At 41.6% G+C, this 27,521-nt stretch overlaps 1 protein-coding gene across 13 annotated transcripts in view; it reads left to right on the top strand.

Moving 5' to 3' along the window:
* Positions 1-23,480, top strand: part of LOC120519137 (gephyrin) — a 378,763-nt gene extending 355,283 nt beyond the window's left edge. For 9 of the 13 annotated variants that reach the window (XM_039742266.1, XM_039742268.1, XM_039742271.1 and 6 more), the window contains 7 exons: positions 1,460-1,581; positions 8,267-8,354; positions 10,696-10,769; positions 11,906-11,970; positions 14,339-14,442; positions 15,987-16,083; positions 22,476-22,609. In XM_039742266.1, the coding sequence (XP_039598200.1) occupies positions 1,460-1,581; positions 8,267-8,354; positions 10,696-10,769; positions 11,906-11,970; positions 14,339-14,442; positions 15,987-16,083; positions 22,476-22,609 (684 nt within the window). Of the gene's footprint in view, positions 1-1,459; positions 1,582-8,266; positions 8,355-10,695; positions 10,770-11,905; positions 11,971-14,338; positions 14,443-15,986; positions 16,084-22,475 lie in introns of all 13 variants that reach the window. The other 4 variants (XM_039742265.1, XM_039742264.1, XM_039742267.1 and 1 more) reach the window with 2 other exon arrangements.
* Positions 23,481-27,521: the final 4,041 nt, after the last annotated feature.

Raw genomic sequence — 27,521 nt, 5'->3', positions numbered from 1 at the left:
ATATGTATATTTTCACACATGTGTGTCTGAGGATCATCTTCCCTGCTCTGTTAAGGTGAGCGATACCACTCCAGGATGAAAAGGGGCACTGTCACTAACTGCATCTTCTCTTTTGCCAACAGTTGCCAGGAGATGTCCAAGGATGATATTTCATCCTGCCCATGATGCCCAGAGCAAGCTCCACTCATTCTGGTCATGCGCCATAAAAGTGGACGGCTCCTGTAAGGTGGCCGCCTCATTCTTACCAGATTTTCCCAGAGGACAGGGCTCCCATGTGATTTTAAATCTTTTGCTCCAGATGGAGAATCTTTTCATTTCAGGCCAATGTTGACCGGCATTTTTGTTGTGCCACAGCACACTCCTACTTTTTGATTTGTTTCTAAACTGTGTCACCCCAACACTCTGTAGTGACTATTTGTGGTCTGTCTGCCTGTGTCACAATATATACATATTCTGAGAAAGAAATACGATCTTTGGGAGGGTAGTTGGTCTCAGCTGAAACAAGAGGACAAACAGTTGTGAGGGACAAAGATTTGTTTTAGCTGAGAAAAGGTGTTGAAAGAAGAGAGCAGAAGCTGGAGGTCTTACTAGGGCCATGAGTGTGAACGTCTGTTTAAAGCTGAATCCAAACTAAAATCAGGAAAAAGATTCAAGACCATTTTTCACTTAAATAAAATTGCAGAAATAGCAAAAGTCATTGTTTTATTGGAACCAGGTTCAGTCTTTTGAATACACCAGTCACTTTTATTAAGGCAGCTACCAAGACATTGCATGCAGTGACACTTGCTATAAATCATGCATTTTCATAGCAACAGTAAAACTGAAATGAGAGACTCATAACAACAAATACAAGCAACATTTCAAATGTAAAAGTAATTAAAATATTATTTCCTTCACTATATCAATATTCAAATGAAACCAGATAGAAATTTCATAAATTACAACAGATGAGGGTGCACTTCCTCCTTAGACCACTTGACCTTAACATATTTCGGCCTCCTCCCTGCCCATCAACTTCCCTTTACAGAGCCGGGTGTCTATAGCGACTTCCCCTGCATTCCCACCGGCACTGCATTGATGTTACAGTACAGCTTCCTAAAGGGAAGTGGAACCTCTCTGTCAGAGTTCTTGCAATGGTACCACTAGAAAGAGCAAGTCCTCTGCCTCCTTTAACTGCATTCCCCATCCTCCGAATGATTGTTCCAGGGAATTTCAGTAAATGTATTTCACACAACACAGGCACCATAGACTGGGAAGGGGTCACAGTTGATTTGTCTATGCGGTAGAACTACAGATAGGACATATCATCAGTTCAGAATGCAGGAAGTGCAGCTGTACTGTGTACTGTAGATGTGAATGCCAAGTCTGAATTAAAAATATAAAACAGTGCTAAATAAGCAATAATTTAAACTCTATGATTTGGCTCCTAATCTAACCACTGTATCTGCCTACATTTCAGCTGCTTAATCCCGAAGACGATCTTCATCCTGGGAAGATCAGAGACAGCAATAGGTCAACACTTCTCGCCACCATTCAGGAACATGGCTATCCAACTATCAACCTGGGAATTGTCGGGGACAAGTAAGTTTCTGTGAATAAAGCACTTCTGGTGTCCTAATTTGTGTAGTTTAATAGATGACTTAATGGGTGCAAGACGTCGGCACAAAGGGTGTTATCAGTGGTACAGGCCCTCAAGGATGTAACAATCATTACTCTTCCTTCTAACATCTGTTTTGTAAATTGGTTGCTCTAATGAGGCAAAATGGCTAAACATGGTTGCTCAGTCCTTCTTTTCCTCCAGAAACAGTAATGAACAGGTAGGGAGAACATGCATAATAAATACCATATATACTCATGAATAAGTTCTCCCTCGGATAAGTCGGAGCTTGATTTTACCATACGTATAATTGCTGGTATCTTATAATGTCGGTTGTATACGTCGAATGCGGAAAACTCACCCTATTGGTCCAAGAACTAATGATAAGCTAATGCCCACCTGAGAGAGTAATCATGGAGCACACTGCCCTTTTTTTCTATGTATTGTGCCTATGTGACCACACAGTAGTACTCAAACTATTCCGAAGTGACGTTTGCACTGTTTTGTGTGTTTTGTATCGCACACCTTAGTACACCTTTTCCGTAAGAGCATCCCTTATCTATGATGGAGTGTTCAATCAGAAGAAAATATGAAGCTGTTTTTAAATTAAACGTCGTCGAAGTAGTGAAAGAAATTGGTAACTGCGCAGCGGCAACAAAATTTGATGTGTCTGAGAAACTGGTGCGAGATTGGAGGAGGCAAGAAGATGTAAAAAAAAATGCAAGTGTCGCATTTTTGAACGGGCATATAAGTCGGGGTCTGATTTTATGATCGATTTTTCAGGTTTCAAGACCCAACTTATGCGTGAGTATATACAGTAATCTTTCTATCAACAGCAGGCCAAAAAGTCAGAGAAAACTGAAAGAATCCAAGTCTGTTGAGCCATCACGGATCTGAGTACCAAGAAGAGCTAACTACACCAAACATAAAAACATGAAATTTGATAAATGAGAGGAGACCATTCAGTCCATCATGCTCATTTGATTAGCTAGTAGCTGAGCTGCCCCAATATCCCATCCAGAAACTTCTTTCTTAAAGGTTGTCAAGGTTTCTGCTTCGTCATCATGCCTTGGTAGTTTTTTCTAGATTACCAAAACTCTTTGAGTAAAGAGTTCACTCCTAAATACACTTCCTCTTAATTTTTTTTTATTTTATTGATGTTATTAAAAGTAAGTAACATTCCATACAATGAAGTCAAACTAAACAAAACTAAATGCAATTCAACTCCCACCCATGAGAAAGAGAGGAGGGCCAACAACCAGAGTAAAACGTTTAAGAGTACAAAAGAAGGAAGAGAATCCTTTTCCTCAATGTAAATGCATACTGTAATATGTTATTGATTACATCCAGCCAGGATTTTTAAAAAATGTTTGCACAGATCCTGTAAGAAAGAATCTGATCTTTTCCAGTTTCAAATAGTATAAAACATCAGTTACCCACTGACTTAAAAGAGGTGAGTTAGGATTCTTCCAGTTAGATAAATCTACATGCTAGTAGTGAAATAAAGGCCATTATAGTTAGTTTGTCCTTCTCCTCTTCAAGCCCATCTGGGAGTCCAGCAAACACAGCTATTAGTGGATTAGGAGGGATTGTGACACCAAGGCTGTCGATAAGCATACAAAGAGTTTTGTCTAGAATGATGTTAATTTGGCGCTCGCCCAAAACATGTGGCACAGTGAGGCTGGAGCTTGATTGCAACGTTTGCAGGTTGGATCTTGCCCTGAAACCATTTTGAGCAATTTTAAATGAGACTGATGTGCTCGATAAAAGATTTGAAGTTGAATAATTTTATGCTTTGCACACATGGAGCTTGAGTGAATTCTCTACATGTCTACCTTCCACTCCTTTTCTGAAATGTTGAGTAAGAGATCATTTTCCCAATGTACTCTGGGATCTCTGAAAGGAAGGGACTTTAAAATGGTTTTATATATTGCGGACATGCTGCCTGAGTCTTCAAGACAGATCAATATCTCTTCTGGAATAGAAATAGGTGGGAGGTGAGGGAAAGTGGGCAGACTTTGTTTAGCAATGTTTCTAATTTGGAGATAGTGGACAAATTGTGCTGATGGGAAGCTAAATTTGGAGTGTAATTATTCACAGGATGCAAATACATTATCTTTATACAAATCTCTAAATGTTTTAATCCTGTATGTTTTCCAAACATTAAAAAGTATATAATTTTGAGAGGGTGGAAAAAGGTAGTTATTGTACAGAGGTGCCACAGATAAAAGATTCTTTATCTTAAAGTGCTTCCTACATTGGTTCCATATTCTGGGTGAATGAATGGTTGTTAGTATATTAATGATAACTTTTATTTACTGGGATACAAAGCAAGGAATATAAAGCGGAACTGCAGGATTTTATTTTTATTGTGGACCAAGCTTGTGTGTGTTCATCTATTTGTGTCAATGTCCAGGTTTTTATAGCTTGTATATTTGCTGCCCAGTAATAAAATTGAAATTGGGTAGAGCCATGCCATCTTCTTCTTTTGGTTGCTGTACAGTCGCATGGATGCGACTGTACAACAAATAAATTAGGTTATGATTGAATCTAACTTCTTAAAAATATATTTGTTAATGTATATGGGGGTACTTTGAAATAGAAAAAGAAGCTTAGGAAGGATATTCATCTTAACAATGTTAATTCTTCCTGCTAAAGTTAGATGGAGAGTAGACCATCTATGCACATCTTGTTTAAGTTTTTTTTTCTTGTGATGTTTACCCCTAGGTACTTAAATTGATGTACAATGATAAAAGAGAAGGTGCCCAATCTAATGTTGTGTGCTGGAGAGTTCACTTGAAAAAGCACACTTCTATTCAGATTAATTTTGAGTCCCCTCTATCTCAGATGCATTTCAAGAATAAACAGCCAGTGGGGCAATGGCAGTTGCAAATAGCATGGGTGACAGAGGGCATCCTTATCTAATACCACATTCTAGTTTGAAGACAAACTGAAGCTAATGGACTGGTATATAGTAGTTTTATTTATGCATATATGTTCAGGCTAAACCCAAATTTGTGAAATGTACTGAATAGGTAGTCCCATTTAACCAAACCAAATGCTTTTTCTGCATCCAAAGATATGATCTCTGGGGTATTAGACTTCATGAGGGAATGTATTACATCAACACTAGAGTCCCTGAAGCCTACAAAAAAACTCGGAATCCCGGGCCGCCTTAAATTTCTTCGCACCTCTCCTCATCAGCGTCTTTTGTTTTGCAAATGTCTCGATAAGCACCAGCAGCAGGCAGCCTGCTATCCTATCCACCCCCATCAACGGAGCTGAGTCCATCGCAAAATTCTCAGAACTTAAGTCTTTTTATCTGGCAGTGAGGTGTCTGGAGTTGTATATTGTTATTTGGAATACATACATTTTATGTGTGTTCTGTGTCTGCAACGATTTGTGTAAGTGTAGGATGAAAGGAAACATGAGGCAAGAAATGCTGAACGCATACCTAAAGCAGAAACTTTTTCCATGTTATTCAAATAATAATGTGAAGTGTATAATGTATGAAGACTTTAGTCCAAATATTGTTCAAGAATATAACCAAAGGAAAAAAAATCATTTGATTTACATGTTGCTGTCAATGAGTTAAAAACCCAAGCTCAAATGTCAATGTTGAACCCAAAGGTTCCGGGTTCGAGGCCAGGTGCTCCGCGTTTTGAGTAGTGAGCTGCTATTATTATTACTATCTATATATATAATTCACTAAGGCAAGACACCCATGGAAAGCACGCCAGAAGGGGCATGGATTCACTAAGCCACCGACAATTAAGACGTCCATGGCACACGCAGGAAGGAGCCACGCCCACCAACTCTAAGACCATTGGATACGATGACAACTCGCAGAACCACGCCCACCAATTCAGACGTGATGACACAGGAAAAACGGCGTCATTTATGTTCGTCTGTCGTAGAGTCCACATGCACCTCTGAGCCACGTTGACTGTTCATAGAGGCATGTTTCTCGCGGAAGTGAGTCGCTATATGCAGCGTGTAAAACAGTTTGCAAGGGGTATCCCATGGGATCCTTAAAACAATCTTTTAAAACTGAGGTTAAAACACAATGAAGGAAGCAGTCTTTAAAAACCAATAAGCCCTGTGCCTCTGTTTCATTACCGTCTCACCTGCTTCACCAATGCAGGCCCTGCAACAGTCGCGACGCTCTCTCAGCAGCTGACCTTCTCTGTGCCTGACCGGTTCACACAGAGGCAGCAAGAGAGAAAGCCGCACACACACACAGGCACCGCCAGAGACAGACAGAGGCACCCACACAGGCAGCTGGTGGGCAGCTCTCCGTGAGTTTCTCTTGCGAGCGGGCACATGACCAGGCCGTGTGTATGCTTCGAGAACGAGGGTGGACGCGGCATGACTATCTAAGAAGAGGCATGTTTGTCACGGATGTAAATCGCTGTATGCGGTGTGTAAAACAGTTTGTCGCAGATGTGAATAGCTGAATGCGGCGTGTCGAGCAATTTGCGAGGGGTGTCCCATGGTCTTACAGTTGGTGGGCGGGTCTCTGTTGGTTGCTCTTGCGAGCGGGCACATGACCAGACAATGTGTATGCTTCGAGAGCGTGGGTGGACGCGACAGCACCATCTAAGAAGAATCATATTTGTCGCGGATGTGAATCGCTGTATGCGGCGTGTAAAACAGTTTCTCACAAATGTGAATCGCTGTATGCAGCGTGTAAAACGCTATATTGTATGTTGCCCTCTCCAGAGTTACATCTTTTCATTCACCTACAGTTGTATCCTCAAAACCAACCTCATTTGGACAACTGTGTCTTTCAGGAGGTGTTCACCCATCAATACATAATTATGCGGCTTATGCTATGCCGCGGGTTGGCTAGTAATATAATAAAAATATACATTTGATTTGAGTCTGTAACACCTGGTGTAAATTTTGACTACTTGTTAAAGTTAGGGCTTATTTTTTTATTATTCAGTTTTATTCTGTCAGAGACATACATGTGGTACAACGAACTTGCCTCTCCTTTTCTGGGTTGTTGCTGTTTATCTCCATTCTTTTCAGAAGAGCAGCGATGACCACAGTTGGTGCTGTGATTGATGTGTGCCCAGAACTATTTGTTGTACCAGCAATCAAAGATTCGATGTCCCATGACTGCTATCAGACTACCATGCGGCATTTGCGCTTTGACAACAAAGACACCCATGCAGAACATGTGAAAAATGACAGATTTGCTGCGATCTCGGACATCTGGCAATGTTTTGTTGAGAACTGTGTTTTGGAATAAAACTCAAGGCAAAGAGTCTGTGGTCATAAAGCTTATGAAGACACCTTCCTCACAGCGATTTCGCTGGCTAATAGACTGCTGCACTGCACCAAAACTCTGCTTGGCACCATAAGTAAAATGGAACTTCCACCTGCAGCTAAAGTCACTTCAGTACACGAGCAATTCGCCACGGTAATATTATATTCTTGAATAAAAGTGCACATGTTTATTTAATATTTGGACTAATGCCTTCACGCATTATACACTTTACATCATTATTAGTATAACATGGAAAATGTTTATATTTTAGCTATGTGTTCTGCAGTTCCTATCATCCTACACTTACTCAGATAATTATAGACATGGTACACATATGAAATGTATTTATTCCAAATAACTACATATTATTTACCCTATACAACTCCAGGCACCTCATTCCCAGATAAAGAGACCTGAGTTCTGAGAATTTTGCGACAGACTCAGCTCTGGCAGTGGGGAGGATGGGATAGCAGGCTGCTGGCTGCTTGTGCTGGTCGACACATTTTCAAAACAAAAGATGCTGAAAAGGTGCGAAGGAATTTAAGGTGGCTCGGAATTACGAGTTTTTTCATAGGCTTCAGGGATTCTAGTGTTAAACATTCGTCAAAGATTGGAAGCTTTAACAAACCCAGTTTGATCTTGTGATATTACCGAAAGAAGCACTTTCTCAATCCTTCTGTCTAGAATTTTGGAGAGTATCTTAACATCATTATTTAGAAGTAACACTGGTCTGTATGATGCAAACTGCAATAAGTCCTTATTTTTCTTAGGAAAGATAGTAATTAATGCTTGGCAAAAAGTTTGAGGTAGAATGTTATTACCTCTGGCTTCTATAAATGTTGCTAATAAAAGGGGAGCTAACTTAATTAAACATTTTTATAAAATTCAGCAGGGTAGCCATCAAGGCCTGCTGCTTTCCCACTCTGAAGTGAGTTTATAGCGTCTAGTAATTCTGAAAGTGACAGAGGTTTATCCAATTCCTCTGTACTGAGAGTATCTATCTGTGGTATTTGTAATGCATTCTGAAACGCATTCGACTGTGTCTTGTCTTCCTCTTAAAGGATAACTTTGGTATTTTTAAGTCAAAGTTATTTCTTCACAAACATGGTGTATACACATGAGTCTGTAAAGGCAAAAAATGTTGTGTTTCAAAGTCCAGCATTTTCTATAACTTTTATAAAATATCTTACCCATACTGGCATTTTATAGTGGAGACAACATGGCACAATGTACCACCAGAAAATAAAAGCCTAAAACGTACTGAATATGTCCTCTTTAAATTTCAATAAACGAAAATGTGCCTTTCGTGTTTCCAGCCCATGATTGTGACAACAAAAGGGATCTAGAAATAATCTTTTTATTTTTTTTTTTACTTTCTTTTTTTCTTTTCACAGCCCTGATGATTTACTCAATGCCCTGAATGAGGGTATAAGCCGTGCAGATGTAATCATCACATCCGGAGGCGTGTCAATGGGGGAAAAGGTGAGCATGCATTGTGTGGCTTATCATCAGAGGCACATCGCCTCCAACTCTACAGCTGTCTCAGTACTCTGAATGAGGGCATAGGCCGTGAAGGAGAGGAGAGTGAATGGGGACAAAGGTGAGAGGGCATTGGGTGTTATTGTCATTAGATGCCAGTGGCCTTCAACACCATAGCTGGCTTCAGTTTGTACTGAATTATACCCAGAGGTGTTCTGTCTAACCAAAATTAAAAACCCTGTGCCCCAATGTACCCACAATACCATAGGAAACTTCAGCCCATAAAATCTAGATGTTTGAGCACACACCAATTAGTCTCTTGGGTGCTCCATTCTATCCAGACATCACCATGTGTTTCTCATCCAGTCTTCAACCCAGTTATCCACCAGATCTTCCTTGCCTCACTGACTTTGGTATCACTGGGACTATCCTCAGGTGGTTTGAGTTCTACCTCTCCGTTAGATCTTACCATATCCTGGTGTTGAAAGAGATCAAAGGTGCACCAGGCAATCACAGAGATGCCACCGGGATTAATGCTGGACGATTTTTATTTCTCTCCATACATCTCCTCACTAGGCCCTATCATCTGTCCTTTGGTTTCTCTTATCAGTACCATGCTGATTATACCCAGCTGTATCTGTTTTTCCCTCCAGAAGACCTCATGTTATCAGCTAGAATCTCTGAATGTCTCAATGATATTGCAACTTGGTAAAGGAGCAATCTCTAGCCCAAGCTAGCATAGATGGACTTTTTGTTATCCCAGTTTATCTGTCTATTCAGCACCCCATTTCTGTTCAGCTTGACTCATTAGTACTAGTCAAACCTGGGGGTGGTGATTGATGACCAGCAGTCCTTCACTGTCCCTGCTACAGTGATATGTTGCTCTTGCAGATTCAGTCTATGCAATATCCGAAAGATCAGACCGTATCTGACAATACTCCTGGTCCAGATTTTGGTCTTGTCACATCTGGAATACTGCAGCTCTCTGCAATGTGTGTCATCAAGCTACTGCAGATTCAGAATGCACATCTATTGTTCATTCAGCTGAGATTGGCACATGTCACTTCTCTATTCAGATCACTGCATTGGCTCCCTGTATCGGCATGTATTAAGTTCAAGTCATCGATGCTTGCCTACAGAGCAGTCAATGGGTCAGCACCTGTATATATGTGGAGATACTTCTGAGGTCCTGTGCTCCTTTTTGATCACTCAGGTCTGCTGATGAACAGTATCTGGTGATGCCACCTCTGTATGGTGTCATATCTCAATCCACACTCTTTTCTCGTGTAGCTCCTATCTGATGGATCGAGCTGTACAGCTCCTTTTGAAATTCTCATTCCCTCAAAGAATTTAAGAAGAATTTGAAGACCCTCTTATTTGGTAAATTACTGTCTACCATTAGCTGTTAGGTTTTTATTACCTAGGAAATGTTACTCTCTGGCATTTTGTTCTAAGCTCTCCACTTGCTATGATCAATTTTGTCACCTTTTCCTGTCTCACTTGTCCCAAACAGATGTTTACTCAAATATGTTCCCTTTTGTAAGTTGCTTTGGATAAAAGCTTGTGCAGTCCAGTATGTCTAGTTTTATGGAAGTGCTACACTTGGAGGAGTTACTGGATGTGTCCTTAGCTGTAACTGCAGTGCTAGGAATGGCAATTAAGTAGAATGACTGATTGATGTTATTTCAGGCTGCAATTGAATCACTGTTTAGGGAGTTGCCTCTGAGCTGGACCCACTGTTCACTAAGTAGGCATTGCCCTTCAGTCAGTGGTCTACCAGTTAGTGACCTGATTGATGACTTGAACCATTCTGCCACTTGTGCAGTTAAGTTAATCAGAGGTATCTGCTACCTGTTTGACTGGACATGCAGCTTGCAGAGTTCTCTTATTTTGTGTTGTCCTCTTTTGTGGTCAGGAGATGCCTCTAATGAAGCAGAAATCTATATTTGATTCTACAGTGATGTGCTAGGTGACATTAAAGTCAAGGACAGACACATTATGAAGATCCAGAAATGGTATATAGGTTTCTGGATACATGTGCTGTCCCAGTGGACACTCTGTAGAATATGTGTTCCCAGAATGAAGTGACTGGTCATTTTATTTGTTCATTGAAGAGCAAACTCACCCCTACCAACCAGAATTGAATGTAGAGTGTTTGGTTTGCCAAGCTTCAGGGATGTGGTGTTTTGGGTACTTAATATTTAACTAATCAAAACAACTTGTCTACTCAACTCACACAATGCCACATCTTCTCTGGGCTAGTCTAGTCATGCATGCCTGCCTATTAGTCCTATTTATTTAAAATTGCCATTGAATTCACAGGTTTTTCTTTCCTCCCTTGTAGGACTATCTGAAGCAGGTGCTGGACATCGACCTTCATGCACAGATCCACTTTGGTCGCGTTTTTATGAAACCAGGGTAATTTACCCACTTGTTTTTTTCATTTATCACATCCATGAGCTTCTGTCTTGCCTGTTTCACATCCACCTGGGGATCAAAATCTTTAGGAGATTTCTTTTTTGTTTAAACCTTTAAGCAGCCATGACTCTAGCATTGGACACCTAAGACCCAGAATTGGGCTGAGTGGGTTTGGAAAAGGCATTGTTAGATATTTTAATCCGAAGGATGGTGCCATTTTTACAACACACTGTCCCCATCACTGCACCTGGACATTGGGATCCACATTCAGACCACAGGGTACGCACCCTCTGCTGGCCTCATCAACACTTTTTCCAACATCATCTCCAGCTTTCCTAGATGGTCTCCAATCCTTGTACTGGCCAAGCCTGAACACACTTAGCTTCAAGTGGATGACCAGTTCTGAAGCACATATTTCAAATGACCTTCAGTAAAAGCAGATTGTCCAGTTAGCAGAATAACGCTAGTGACCAGAATCTTGATTGGGGCTATCTGTGTGGCACTGGCTGAATGGACCTGTAAGTGTCCATCCATCCATCATCCCACCCGCTATATCCTAACACAGGGTCACAGGGGTCTGCTGGAGCCAATCCCAACCAACACAGGGTGCAAGGCAGAAACAAATCACGGGCAGGGCGCCAGCCCACCACAGACCTGTAAGTATATGCAGTATAATCCATATGTTATGTACTGCCTGTCCCAGAAGGCAAAACAGAATACATCTAACTTCCATTTTAAATATAATGAGCCACCGTGGGATGTCACACAGAGAGACTGACCAGAATGAGTATCGAACTCAGGTCCCTGAAAGTGTGAGGCCACTGTGCCACCCTTGCACAAATACATTATAATTAGTGTAAAGTGTGGTTTTGCCATTTGTAGGTTTGCCATTTGTTGATGCCAAGCATGGAGTAGAGACCCACTCCTAAACACAGGACAAAGCAGTGCACGGCGGGAAAGAGCCAGGAGCTAGTTGGAATTTACTGAAGCATCACTTAGTCGGCAGTTTTCCACTGATCAGCTGTCTGTGCCAGCCGCCACAGTGGTCAGCTGTCATGCATCAAGATGAAACTGCTCAGTATGCTTGTCATTCATGTGCACTTATTTTGTTTGATTCTTTTTATTTTCTTTTGCAGTCTACCAACAACATTTGCCACATTAGATATCGATGGTGCTAGAAAATTAATCTTTGCCCTGCCAGGTAATTTTTTTCCTCCATATATCTCTACACTACTCTCTCTACCACTGCAGAGCCAAATTGCCATTTCTTCCCTGTTATATTGCTCTGTTGCTCCCTTCATGGGGGGAAATTAGGGAATTTCAAAGAGCACCTTCTGGTGGTCATTAATCTCAGTTACAGTTAGACAGGTTCTAAGCTCCTATACTTGAGGGTGGAGACTGTTGGCATGGCTACCATTGACAAAGGTGTTTTGGCTTGAGTGTTGGATCAGTTTTTATGTTATCATTTAATTGCTAATTATGTCTTTTATATATATTTCTATTATAAAAAAAAATCTTGGAAGGAGATGATACGTGATTTTATCGGAGACACTTTAATGTCCCGCAAGACAAGGCAGTGAGACAACGGGACAGCTGCTGTACAGGCTTTTAAATGACCGACACGTAGCACAACAAGCAGAACATGCTGCAGCAAGCCAGCAGATGATCCAACCTAATTTTCTTAGCAGGTGTTCAACCAAAATATATATAGTTATGAATTTTCAGAATGCAGTTACATGGATGGGTCATCTCTCCTGTCTTACAGTTTTGAAATGATCAGACTGGACTGGGGGGATGCATTTTGCATTTCCAGTTCTAACTGGAACAGGAGTGACGTGGCAGGTGGACATCACTGTTGAGAGTGGCCAGTGACACAGTTCCACTGGCCTCTTTCTTAACTGGACATTACAGCTCAGTAGACAGCTTGTCCCGCTTCAGTCCAGCAATGTCGTAACCAGCCTCTAATCCCGTGAAACAATTAGTAAAATGATCTGAAGGTCTGAATGGATCAGCACTTCTGAATCCCCAACGTTTTTTGGCTTTTTATCTAAGAAACATCTTTATGACAAACATGGGTGCAAATGGTGCCAGCTTAGAAAGATTAGCCTTTTGCTGTTTTTCTGTTAAGAGACTTTTGCTTGAAACAAATTGAGGTAGACAGCAAAAATGTGGAGAAAAGGTGGGATTATTGGATCTTACAATTTGTGAAAAACTGAACATCTTCATGCATGTTAGCATCCTGGGCTTGGAACACATGCTCAGCTATCATCTGTTTGGAGTTGTGTTTATGGGTGCGCCTCCAGCATTCTCTAACATGTGCAAATCAAATTGATTGGCCTTTTTTATGTGGTCTCATGAGTATGGGCTCATGGGTGAGCTGTGCAGTGGATTGGCACCTCATACAAGGGCGACTGCTGCACTGCATCCAGTGCTGCTCGGAAAGGCTCTGCCCAGGGACCTTGAATTGGATCAAGTGGGTTTGAAAATGTTATGTTATGATGTGTTATGTTGCCCAATGTTGAAGTATGTAGGTAGGTATGTTACGCAGTTGTATGTTGTGCTATGTCGTGTGGGGATTTGTTATCTTATGTTATGTTTTGTAACATTGTCTCATATTATGACGTGTGATGTTGTCTTGTGTTGTGACGTGCTCCGCTGCGTTGTATTATGTTGTTTTATGATGTGTTATGCTATGCTGCATTGTGTTATGTTTTCTTATATTGTGTTGATTGTCAGTTGTGTTCTATTATGTTGTCTTGTGTTGAGTAGCAGTTGTGTCTTGTTATGTTGTGTTGTGTTGTGTCGAGACACAGCCGTGTTGTGTTATCTGTTCTAGCTAAGCTGCATTGTATTATGTTGTCTTATGATGTGCTTTATTATCATATAATGTGTTAAAATGTGTTATGCTATGCTATGTTGTGTTATGTTGTTTTATGTTATGTTGATTGTCATTTGTGTTTTGTTATGTAATCTGAGTTATGTGTTATGCTTCCTTGTGTCGAGTGGCAGACGTTTTGTGTTACCTGTGTTATGCTGAATTGCATTATGTTGTCTTATGTTGATTATCAATTGTTTTGTGTTATGTGTGTTATGATATGTTGTGTCATGATGTCTTCTGATGTGTTATGTTGTCTAGTGAATGTGATGTGTGCTCTGCTCTGCTGTGTTTTGTGATGTTTCATTATGTCGTGTTGTCTTGTGTTGATTTGCAATTGTACTGTGTTATGCGTGCTATGTGGTCTTATGTTGTGTTGCGTTATGCTAAGTTGTCTTAGGTTGTGCCATGTTCTGGATGAGTTTTATGGACATATGAACCCCACATGACTAACACTTCTTCAGACAGTAGGATGAGAGCCATCCTATTAAATAAGATCCTAAAATAAACTGCAGGACATGAAGGCGTCCTACATCTGAATGCGCACAGACCCTAACTGAGCGTGGCTAAGACTCATTTTGATTGAGGGAGCAGATTCCCCTTTGGATTCATAGGAACACAAACTACTTTAGAACAGCTTTCAGAGTGGTTTGGACATCAAATTCATTTCGTTGACACTACCTTCTTTTTACAGGAAATCCTGTTTCTGCTGTCGTCACTTGTAATCTTTTTGTCATCCCCGCCCTGAGAAAAATGCAGGGGATCTTGGACCCCCGGCCCACCATTATCAAAGCCAGGGTGAGTATATGTGATTCACTGAGATATGATTCACAGGTGACATAGGCCTAGAAAAATGCTTGTCCGTTTTGTTACAATGTCCATCAACATGCAAGGCATTTTGCAGGGGGCTGAGGTGAAGATAGTGGGGGGATTACTTTATTCTTAATCATTTTGTGTTAAGGTGGGCTACCCCAATTTATTTGCTGCCTTCTTCCTCAGAGTGAAGATATGGTGTGTTTGTCACTCCAGCAAACCACAGCAGCTTTCCAGCCTGGGGAACCTTGAATGTCAAAACGTTGTATGCCTCCTCATTCAATCTGTGGCTATAGTGCAGTCCATTAGAGAAGAAAATGGCGTTGTGTGAGTGAACTAACTTCCAGCAGAGGGCATGAGGGGCGAATAAGTAAGGCAGAAAGAATGTAAAATAGCCTAGGTCAGGGGTCCTCAATCCCAGTCCTAAAGAGCCGCAGTGGCTGCAGGTTTTTGTTCTGACCTGGTTGCTTAATTAGAAAGCAATTCTTGCCAATAAAGCACTAACAAGCTATGAAATTAAATTACTCTGCTATGTCAGGTCATTCTCATATCCTAGATTTTCTTTCCCTTTCTATCATGCAAATGATTTGAAGGCTAAAATGGACGAGTAATTCTCAGTCCTTCACTTTTTTCTCTTCATTTTTCTTCCAAGTATTTAATTAAACCCAATAGTGCAGATAAATACACACAGGTGTAAATGTAAATAAGCTAAATGGAGAAATGCTGCTCTCTCTTGTCATTTGCATGTTATTGATAATAAGGAGCAATTAAAATAGCTGTTTAAGACAAAATTAAGCAATAAGGGCTCAAAATCACTAAAGTGAAGCAGAAGTGTTACTTTAGCAATAAGTGCTTTTTATTAAGCAACTGGGTTGGAGCAAAAACCTGCAGCCACTGCGGCTCTCCAGGACCGTGATTGAAGACCCCTGGCCTAGGTCATATATAGCACCCTTAAAGAAGTACCCACTGCTTTTAAGAGACACCCTTACAATCAGGATGCCTAGGTTAGTCGTCATTTTGTCTCGACCGGCTTTTCAGTTTGACCTCTCTGGGCTTTTCCACCTGAACAGAGGGAACACAGTTACACTCCACCTCTAAGAAACACCGGCTGCCTGTCCATGGCTTTACTCTTCATTCTCCTCCAGCTTTCTTGTACACTTCTTTTAGCAGAAAAGTGCTGACGTGTGTTGGGATGTGGGGTGTTTGGTGGTATTGTATATGAATTGAGCTTTGGATGACATAGCACATGTAGCAACAGTGACTAATAATATTGCCTGTGATGATTTGCAAGCATTTTGCAGAGCGACCTCCAAACACGGCCTTGAGGAGGGTGCAGTTGGCGTCTCAAGTGTACACAGGACAGACAGGATATTCAGCTTATATACCAGTAAATCCTGAGCAGATTGATATTAAGAATGTGTGCCAAAGTTTACCTGTCCAGTGAAGAGGGATGCCTGGTGGAACCCCAAAATAAAAGGAGTTATCTTTTTAAAAATATGTAATACCACCTCTGCTTCCATTTTTCCTAGTTGTCCTGCGATGTGAAGTTGGATCCTCGCCCAGAATACCACCGCTGCATATTGACCTGGCATCACCAAGAGCCTCTGCCTTGGGCACAAAGCACAGGTAATCTTTTGTAAAGCTGACTTTCTGTTCTCTCTGATTAGTGTAGTGAGCTTCACTTGTTTGGGCCTGGATTCTGCCCACTGGTACATGATATACAATGAAAGCGGCCATTGCAGCTTAATGTAGCAAGACGTCCCTGGTGGGCTTGTGAGGCTAAGGCTGAGCTTGGTACTTAGCCCCTGAATGCACATACTCAGACTTTTAGTCCTGGGGGGAGTTAAATCCTCTTTGCTTTCAACTCCTTTTCTACTTCCTCCACTTTACTTGCTAGTTAACGTATCATTGCTGTTCCCCTTCTTTGAGTTCGGCATTGGGTATTGGAAAGGAGGTGACGTTGATAGATGTGGTTTGGGGCAGGTTTTTCAAATGAAACTTTATTTTTCACATACACTTAAACAGTACAATATGTAGTGAAATACTTAATTAATGAACTCAATGAATGTTCATTACAAGATGAGTACAACAAGTAATAAATGCACAACTCTATAAATGCCAAACCAGGCAGTTTCTATTGTCAATATATAGAAGTTCTTTAGTAACTGAGATTGAAGTCCAAAATACCCAAGCGCCTTAGGTGGTATAGCTGTTGCTGTGCATTCTTCACCAAGGTGGCAGTGAGTTTGGGCCAGGTCAGATCCCCTATGATGTGTACACCGAGGTGTCTGAAACTGTCCACTTTCTCCACCAGACTGCTGTTATTCTGAGGAGGTGTTAGTGCCTTTGCTATTTTCTCCCAACATCCATAATCATCTCCTTTGTCTTGCTGACATTCAGTGGGAGACCATTGCCCCGTCAGCACTGGGACAGACTCTCCAACTGGCTGACAAGCTTGTTTTTAGAGATCAGGGCCCATATTTATCAACAATCTCAGATTTACTGCTAGAAGCTGCACTAAGAGTCTGAGTAGAATAAGAATTTGTCCTACCTCAAGAGTTGGACATGAGAAGAAGTCACAGTATATATAGCATCCTACACCGACTACCAGTGAGAAGTAGGAGTTCATGGTTGAGAATAAAATAACACTCATGATGACGTTTTGTAGTTTTTTGATGCTAATGCTAAAGTTTCACCCCAAAGCTGATGATGATAATAATAAGCAAAGTAGCAGAAGAAGAAGAAGATAAAACATACTAAGGTAGGATATTCCATTAAGCTGCACATAATTGTTGCTACTTCACAACAACATCACAACATAACGTAACAAACAACGAGATGGATAGACCGAGGCACACAACTGAATGAGATTTAAGCCTGATAACGGACATGTTTATTTAACAATGAACGATCCACAGTCATATTTTCAGAATAATCACATTCCCTCTGTCAAGACCACGGAAAGGGCCTCATAATATAACGGTTATACTAAAACTGGCCACCGTTGTTCTTAATGCTGTTTCTGAAGTCATGTGTGAACTTCCAGTGTTCCTGATCATCTTCCAAAGTTGCATGCCATGTCTCTCTCTCTCTCTCTCTGATCCCCCTTATCCTCTGTAAGGCTTGTGGTCCCCGGCCGGGCTCCCAGGAGGACGAGAGGAGGGCTTGTGCCTCCTCCAGACCGCGAGGGGGCGTCTGTCCTGGTTCTGTTGGGGACCACAGGTCGGGGGCATGGAAGCCCTACCCTGTAGGGGCCCGTGGTCACCGCCAGGCGGCGCCCCGATGCCGGTGTATCCCGTACGGTCCTCGGCTGGGGCTGGAGCCCGGCCGGGACGCTTTGGAGGACCAGAGGAGGGCGAGTGCCTCCTCCAGACAGAGTGGGGGCGTCCGTCCTGGTTAGGCAGGGGGCCTCGGGTACAGGGCATGGAAGCCCAGCCCTGTAGGGACCCGTGGCCACCGCCAGGCGGCGCCCCGTGCCTAATTATCTCGGGAGCCCGGCACTTCCGCCACACCAGGAAGTGCCGGGGGGAAGACTTTATATGGCGCCCGGAGAGCTGCCAGGAAGGCAGCCGACACCTCCGCCACGCTGGGGCGTGGCTAAGGAGCAGATGCCGGAAACACCTGGGGCTCATCCGGGGGCGTTATATAAGGGGCCGCCTCCCTCCAGTTATTGGTGGATGTCGGGAGGAAGCAGACTGAGCTGGAGAGAGAGGACAGGAGGCGGCCAGGAAGGCACAAGAGACTGTGGGCCTGGACTTGGGGAAATCGGTGCAAGAAGGCACTGGGGGTGCACGTGAGCACAAACTTGTAAATAGTGTTGCTTAATAAATGGTGTGTGGTGAAACAATGTTGTCCGTCTGTCTGTGCCAGGGCCAGCGTTCACAGGCTCTATTTATCCAGTCCCCCTTGGAGTCTCTGTCTGTCTTCTTACACCTTCCCAGGCTTGTAAAATGTAACACAAATGTCCCAGTGGTTGCTGGAATGCAGAGCTCATTGTACTTGTGTGACATTCACTGTTGGTCACCCATACACCCGCATGTATCCTCAAGGTAATATGCTGGCTACTGCAGTGCTGTCTGCATCCATGATTACCTGTATGTAGAGAATTCACTTGCAATTCTCATAGAAATGCTCATGAACAGCCGGGGCAATGATCTTTATATGGATGATGTTAATCACTCCAGCAACACCACCAAAGCCAGCCATTTGCATGAATTCAGCTTGAATTAACACTACCTGACATGGACCGGTGGGGAAATGTATAAATCTGCATATCACTGCACACGCTGTAAGGGTGTTCAAAATTTGGCGCAAAATTCAAGAAGTAGTTGGTTGTGACACGTTCAAAAAATCACTGCTATTGCAAAGCTGTCTCTTCAACAAGCATAACGTTACCAACACTTTTACTTCTGGACACCTGGATGCTTCTTGTAGATGGATGTAACATGCAAGAATATTATGCTGTAATGAATATTATTTGGTTTCTGCCTGACCAAATATGTTTTTATGCGTTCATCAACATTTTCGAAACATTCCGCCTTCCCTGGATGTGTGTGACAGATTCTTGATGTCAGCTCCTTGCGAGTTAGGACAGCTCACACACTCTCCTAAATCATTGTGAAGTTAGTAGTAGTTTTCGAATTTAGGAAAACTGATAAAATGCTCCGACTTGTGCTCCTAAGAGTAGGACCAAATTTGCGTCACTCTGATTTTTTGTGCCCAGTCAGAACCGTTTTCCTGCCATGAGACCTTCAATAAATATGGCCACATACCACAGCCACATTATAGGAGTCTGGCTGGCAAATCTTGTCAAATCTCTCATCTTGCTTTGTGAGCCCACATGTCCACACTTTTTGAACTCACACTTGTTGGACTCATCACAGCGGACTCATTTGAGGTATTCAGAGGAGCTTTGGTGTGGGTTTTCACAATGTTAACCATAAACTTGGCTCCACATGTAGGGTGTATCATTTGGATCTCTGAAAAAGACTTTTACTTTAATACATTCTGAACTGTGAAAAAGTGCCGAAGTGTAGAATCGTCTTTATTATACAGCAAATAAAGGACAAAAGAGGCAGCAGGAGGTAGTGAAGTTCACATGCCTTTTGGTCATAACCAAATTTAGCCAGAATCAAATTAATAGATAGCTTTGCAGAAAAATGTCAATTTAACTAATTTTATTTGATGTGTCTTGCTTCCATTTCCTATTCATACACATTGCAGATACAGCGCCAGTGCTAGAAAGGATAATTCAATCAAAATAGTGGTGATGTCAAACATTCGGGTGAGAAGGACTCAAAACATATCTTTTTTTCTTCATTTTTAACATTCCTCCTGAACTGAATCTTTGTTTTCATTGTCTAAAATGAGTATTTTTGAAAATGTAATTGTATAAATTGGAAAATGACACACCTCACGTGCCACTGTCGGGGGCAGACACTGACGTAGTATAGTCATGTGATCGGACGCTGCCTTCATCATCGTCGTGTGAATGTCCTTGTAAGCTCCTAGTCTCATCTTCACTGTGTGTATAGTCCTTTCCTGACTTCTCCACATCAGCCAGTGGGTACTGCACCATGGAATACTTGAATGTTTGGCCATATTCTTTTTTTGGTTAGGCTCTCAGTCTATACTTTCTGGAGCTTGGCAACACTGTACTTGTTTGTAAACTTTAAAATCAGCTCCACTTCATTGTTGTCACATTGTATCCCCATTCCTTCAGAATTTCGATTTACGTTGCGTTTGCCCTGTAAACAAAAACCTATTGGAGTGTTTCACTGCTGTATTGGAGGGGTGTTCAGATACGAGGCATTGAAAGTCCAGTCCGGGTCTTGAATTGATGTGATATGCGCTTCCTGAAGGCTGCCCATGCTTGAGTTCTTCAGATTCTGATGTTATTAACTGCTTTGGCGACCATTGATCCGAGGTTTTTGAAGTCGTCCATGATCTCAGTATTTTATCTATTCACAGTGAGAGTTGCCCATTTATTAGCATGTGCTTCGTTTTGCTCACATTTTTTTTCGGCCAGTCTGATTTACAGTTTCACTGGTTGTTTCAAGTTGCTGCTGTGCTCTTTCCCAGTTTTCTTCTGGAAGTGTTGGCAGAGTCCAAGTTGTTTAACCATGATTCTGGTGTTTGCATGCCATCCTTAGGGTGAGTAATGAAGTCAAAATGCTCTGCTAAGTTGTGAATTATGTAATTGATTGCGATTTATGGATAGGAATGGAGCTAATATGTCACGTTAGAGGGCTGCTGATCTAGTGAACTCGTTCAACTGCTGTCCATCTATAAGAACTTTACTTTTCTTGATTGAAGCCAAACCTTTCTTGAATGTGGCGTAAAGTCTCCTGTGTTTTCGTTTGATTCCCTTGCATGTTCGTCTTAGGATGTGAATTTGTTGAATGCAGCTGTCAGGACTGATAGATTTCTATAATTTTTTTCTGGACTCTCTGTATGTGAGTCACGTACGGTTTTCGTACACAGAGAATAGATCTCTAACATTAGTTTATTGATTGGAAATGTTATTTAAAAGTTTATCATTTTTTTAATGTTATTCTGTTATTTTAGTAATTGGCACCACTGTTTTGGAGTCTTTCTGTCACCCGCTGCCATGGAAATCATTCCCATAATGCATTGCCAATGACTTTACCAGCGCACCAGTATATATTACCTCAAAGCCCATTCCTTAATATCACAGAATGGATAAACACAACCACTTTTTGCGTGCAATCTTCTTGTTTGTTTTGGCACTTGACTTCTTGTGTATTTCTTTTTGATTCTGATTTCTGGTTAGCATTTGGGCTCTCTTGTCAAGTGTGTTTCTGACTTCTGCATTGTTTCTTGTACTGCATCTTTTCTTTCAGTCTTTTCTCCTAAAAAAAAACAAAAAAACTTTCTCTGACTTTCTCCATACAGTACAGCAGCTATGACATCTCTGAAATTTAGCTTGATTTGGCAATGACTCGACAAATGCAGTTTAGTACCACAATGCCATATGCATTGGATGCAGTTGATGCAAGACAGATGGCACATTAATTCATCATGAGTTGCCAGTCACTTTTCTCGGGCAGTAGAACCCTGATGCTTTGGCTAGTACACCGCTTTTATTTGTCCTGAAAGTTATCAGAAGACATGCATCTTGAGATCAGAGTGTACACTGTGGACCATAGATGCCAATATGTTCTGCACAGTCGCTGGGGCTTCCACTGGATTTTAAGATTGACTCTCACCTCAGCTGCAAACCAGTCTGTTCAACATGACATGCTTTATTGCTTTAATCAGCTGGCAACACTGCGCATATAACTGTGACAAACCTATTAAGAAACTAGTCAAGTTACTGGTTTACAAAATCTGAAATCTCTTTCCCTATGTGTGCCCTCAGTGCCTTTACTTGGTGTCTAAATGTCTCTTCACCAGCTCTTCATCTCTCACATGCGTTACCATAATGCCTGCTTCTCATCCATCCATTATCCAACCCGCTATATATCCAAACTACAGGGTCACGGGGGTCTGCTGGAGCCAATCCCAGCCAACACAAGGCACAAGGCCGGAAACAAACCCCGGGCAGGGTGCCAGTCCGCCACAGTGTAGCCTGCTTCTCAGACTCTGTCATTATTTTCAAGGAGCCTTTCTCACTTCCTGTCTGCTTTTATACTTCCGATCTTTGAATGTGACTCTCTCTGCATGCCTCCTTTACTGTTTCTCCTCCTCATGTGTCTCACACTCGCACTTCCTCTTTTGATGGCGTCACCAAAGCTAAACTAACCAATCAGATTTCTTTTAGGTTCTGGACACACATACATAAAGATCATGGTGTTTTATTCTGCAGTATGTACAGTGGTATCCCTCTCTAATTTCCCATAATAAATGTGTGGCTAGCATAATTCTCACTACCTTTGTTATCTTTTCAGTCTGCAAGTTGAAAGCTGTCAAACATACTATAGCGTAACGAATTATTGAAAGAGATGAAACTTTCGATCGCAGCTTACCGCTTAATCCTGCCTCTCGTTCTTTTGCAGGGAACCAGATGAGCAGCCGTCTGATGAGCATGCGTAGTGCCAATGGACTGTTGATGCTACCTCCAAAGACTGAGCAATATGTGGAGCTCCACAAGGGCGAGGTAGTCGACGTGATGGTGATCGGCCGGCTATGATGTCGTCCACCGGCGGGCAGCGGCTATGGTGCATGTCCACATATCATTGACTGTAATATGCAACGGCACAGCTAGATTTTATTGATTGGGATAATAACTTTGATCAGTTTAGTCGACATCTTGAACACAAAACAAAACTATATATATATGAAAAAAAAAACAAATTCAAAGAGAATATAATAATAAGTTTTAAGAAAATAAAAAGAGATTTATTCTGTAATATATTAAAGATCCTTTTTTTCTCTTTCATTGCAATAGCTTTGTGTGTTCAATGCTAGGTCTGATAGCAGTAGCTTTTAATAGACAGCTGGAGGTTTGCCTGCAGAACTTGTGTTTTTTTTCCTCATCTTTAATAAAAGCGCAGATACTCGATGCTCCCAGCAAGGCGGTCTGCTTCCTTTCCACTAGCGTAGGTGACACGGCTTTCTTCCCTTCTGAGTACGCTTCATTAACGCTTCACAGAGAGCTTTGCTTGTTCTTTATCCTGTAACTTGTGTTTAAATGTGTTCGGTGCCAAACAGAACCCGGCTGTGTGCGACCCCGGTGGCCTCCTCTCCGCTGCCATGTTTTGGGAGGTATCCCAGCAGCCACCTGGCTCTGCACTCAGCAACCCCATTGAATGGAAACAGAGGAAGAACTTTTATTTCTTTTCAAAGAACATGCTTCCTTAAGTGCTGACAGCCTTTTTAACCAACTAATCAAAAAATGTACAGAAATAAAATTATGATTGACCTTGTACAGATAAATAAGTGGACCAGCATTCATGTGGAAATTAACAAGCAATGAGAGATATTGAACAACTCTGTACTATAACATTTTCTGTAATGATAATGAACCAGAATATGAAAAAATTAATAAATCCTTGATCATTATTTAAAAAAATTGAGTCTGTGTTTATTTCTAATGCTAGGTGATAGAATTGTGTAACTCTGAAATGGACTCTAACATGGTAGCCAAGTGGCTAGAGCTCCTGGCGACTGTGTTCGGCTCTCAGCCCAGTCTGAATGTTGCCCAAGTCTGTTTGGCCCCAGTGTTCAGGTTTCCTACTAGATCTGTAAGAAGAGTAGGCTTGTGGTGATCCAATTCCTCCAATCGTTGAATATCCATTACAAATGAGATAAGTATCTTCATCCTTCTCCTTTCATTCTATGTACCACCCCTTCAGATTGCACTGTCATTATGAATTGTTTGGCTGAAAATTGTCCATCATTTGATCTAAAACTGATGTCTTGGGATTTTCTTGTTGGAATTTTCATGGAGTTGATCCATCTCCACAAATCTAAGGGGGTAATTACTCTCACTGTCACTATTAACCAATTGTCAGTCTGATGTGCATGTTGTCCAGGTTTATTAGAAAACTAGGCCTGTGCTGATCTAGTTTCTTCAGTTGGTGACAATGCAATAAAGCGAGGTAAGGATCTTCATCCTTCTCCTTTCATTCTACCACCCTTTCAGATTGCAGCTCTCTGTGGCTAGAGTAGACTTCACATTCTGTGACATTATCAGTTGTTTGAGTCTTGATCCAAGACTGATACTTCAGGAATTCTGTGTTGACTTTTTTTGGAGTTGACCCATTTCAACAAATCTAAGGTAGTATTCACAATTAACATCTCACTCACTCTCATTATGACCAATTGTTAGTCTGATGTGAATGGTGCCCAGGTTTCCTAGTAGATCAGAAAATAAAGTAGGCCTGTGGTGATCCAGATTATTCAATCGGTAAATAATCATTAGAACTAGATAAGGACCGTTACCCTTCTCCTTTTGTGTTACCACCCCCTCAGATCTCTGATATCTGTGGCAACAGTACACATCAAATTCTGTGAATTGTTTGCCTGAAACATTTGATCTCAAACTTATTTCTAAGGAATTATTATTGAATTTTCATGGAGTTGATCTATCTCTACTCATCTAAGGGGGTAATCACTCTCATTGTCACTATTACCAGTTCTTAGTGTGATGTGTATGTTGTCCAGGTGACCACATTTATTAGTAGATCCGAAAGAGAAGCAGGCCCATGCTAAGCTAGTTTCTTCAATCAGTAAATCTGTAATAAAATGAAATAAGGATCTTTACTCTTCTCCTTTCATTCTACCACCTCCTGGGATTGCAGATCTTTGTGGCTACAGTAGACTTCACATTCTGTGACATTATGAATTGTTTGACTGAAAGCTGTCCGCCTCTTGATGCTTCAGGAATTCTGCATTGAATTTTTATGGAGTTGACCCATCAGCAAAAGTCTAAGGTAGTTTTCACTATTAACAGCTCACTCACCTTCACTGACAGTTCTCAGTCTGACATCAAATGTGTCCAGGTCTCCTAATAGAAAAGAAAATAAAGTATGCCAGTGGTGATCTGGTTTCTTCAGTTGGTAAATATTCGGTTGAAATAGATCAGGATCGTTATCCTTCTCTCCCTCAGATCTCTGATATCTGTGGCCACAGCTGACATCACCTTCTGTGCACTGTGCAAGGAATTATTGTTGAATTTTCATGGAATTGATAAATCTCCACACATCCAAGGTGGTAATGACTGTGACACTTTACTATCCCTCATTATCAGACATGTTGTCCAGGTTTCCTAGTAGATGCAAAAGATGAATAGATTAGGATGGTTTGTGACTCGTATTCAGCGTGGTTTAAGTATGCCCTGAAGTGGGATGGGTTCCTGCCTTATGTCTAGAGCTGGTGTTAGAGGATCCTGGACTCCACGGCTCAAGATGGCTAAGAAAGCAAGTGTAGGAGTGCATTTCTGTTTTAAAGCCTGCTGTCACAGTGGGCACTCTGACAGAAATTGAAGTGAATCACTGTGGATGCCCCATTTCAATTTTCTGTTTTTTTAATGTTTTATGTCCACCATTCCATGTTAATGTTTGATTCGTTTAAACCTTTTTCAACAGCTAGAGTGAGCACTTTGAAAGTGGGCACTTGAAGGCAAAGTCAATCATCTCAAGAGTGACAAAGACGTTGTGTCAAAAATGAGGTACGACTACCTGGGATGGAATTAGGCCTCCTATTTTAACTACTTTATTACAGTCTCTATATGTTGAGTAAACATCGATGGACGATCATTTATTGCAAGACAGTTCAGCGTACAGGTCATATGTCACTGCTGAGACAGTGGAGCATAGCAGGAGCTGTGCAGTGGGACCTCGGCCTAAATGGGAAGCCACACTCTGGAATTTCAGGTAAAGAGATCAATTTTCTTTTGTCTAGCCGAACCAAAAGGGTCAGGCATTGATGACACCAGGCCACAAAGAAGTGTTATGAATATTGTACTCAGATTCATTGTCAAGATGTTAATGCCCTCTTTTATGCAATAAAATGTAAGACCACCAATGCTATGGTTAGAATATGAGAATTCTGATTAACGTAGACGAGAAGTCAGACCACCAAAGGTATGGTTGGAATTTACAAGGTTTGATCAACATAGAGGAGTAGTCTAAAACCACCAAAGGTTCAGTTAGAACATAAGAAGTTTGATAAACGTACAGGAGAAGTCCAAGACCAGCAAATATTCAGTCAGAACATAAAAGTCGTTTGATAAACGGAGACGAGAAGTCTAAGACCACCAAAGGTTCAGTTAGAATGTATGCCGCTTGGTAAACATACAGGAGAAGTTGCAAATACGTGTGGCACATCATAAATGGTTTGGCTGAAAACTGTCCATCTCCCAATCTAAAATGGATGTCTCTGGAATTTCATGTTGGTTCTTCTCATGCAGTCATCTGCAAAAACCAGTAGCTCCTGTTAAAGTTGTTGAAGAATTTTGTCGTTCCACATTGTCTTCTCCATATTTTCCCTCACTCCTTTGCTCATCCCCTGTATGGTTCCATGGTACGATGACCATTTTGTTTGTGCATTTCCACGTTTTTTATTATTTAAGGAATCTGTTTTCTCCTCTTGTAGAGTAATCCCTCTAAACTGTGAATTCCCTTCCTTTGAGGTTCCATCATTTCCTTAAGTTTGTGGACATTTGTTCTTCAGAACTTCATTTTCGAGGTAAGAACTTTTGTTTTGCTGATATATCGTCCCCTTCCTTGATGTGTCGCACATTTCATGCTCTCATTTGCTATTGAGCTTTCATGCCATAGTCATTCTGTCCAATTTTTGCAACGTGTTTCTCTTTCCTTGGCTGGCAAGAACCCTAGCCACTGCTTATTAACCTGTTCAGTTTTAGTATGTGTGTTTTATTATCGATTTTTAAGGCTAACTTCTCATTGTTTTGGTGTTCACTGTGGTTGATCGCTTTGGATTTCTGCGGTAGTGCCACACCAAGGCCACTATTGCCACAGCATTGCAGCCCAAGTGCCCGCGTCTGCATGTACTTGGTCAAAATACTTCTGTGTGGTCTGTATGGCCATCAAACAAACAAGGCAGCCTCTTGGGGTCCTACTTGGGTGGGTGTAGGTTTGGCTCAAACCCACATGGGGGTTTCAGTACTTCTGTGCTAACAGTGCATTAGGCACCGCCACACTCCTCGAGGTGTCTGATTCTTTTTATGCCAGTCAGCACTATAAAAGGCCAAAAGGGAGGGGGATGATGATCTGACTCCTGATGAGACTCCCCATGAAGCTCTGCCACTCTACATTTACAAATTTTCTTCATTGGTCATTTATTTTGAAGCCTGATCACAAGTTCTCTGGTGCTGGTGTCCATTGCTGACGCTTGATGACAACCATGTAAGAGCCTGGTCCTCTCAATTCTTATTATGCATGGAAAGTTCTAAAATCCTGAAGACAAACAGCTCAAGCCTGCTCGACATTGTGCCAGGGCTCAGCATTTGTTTTTTCCAAAAGATCTCTTTTCATAAAAGTTGTGGCGCTTATGTTGGTGAATCCCATCTGATGGCAGATTTGAGGAGATGTTGGCAAGTTCCCAACTGGACTTTGCTTATTCACATCTAAATCTGA

Source organism: Polypterus senegalus, chromosome 18, assembly GCF_016835505.1.
Source record: "Polypterus senegalus isolate Bchr_013 chromosome 18, ASM1683550v1, whole genome shotgun sequence".
Lineage (NCBI taxonomy): Eukaryota > Metazoa > Chordata > Cladistia > Polypteriformes > Polypteridae > Polypterus > Polypterus senegalus.
This window is presented reverse-complemented; position numbering and strand designations above follow the sequence as displayed.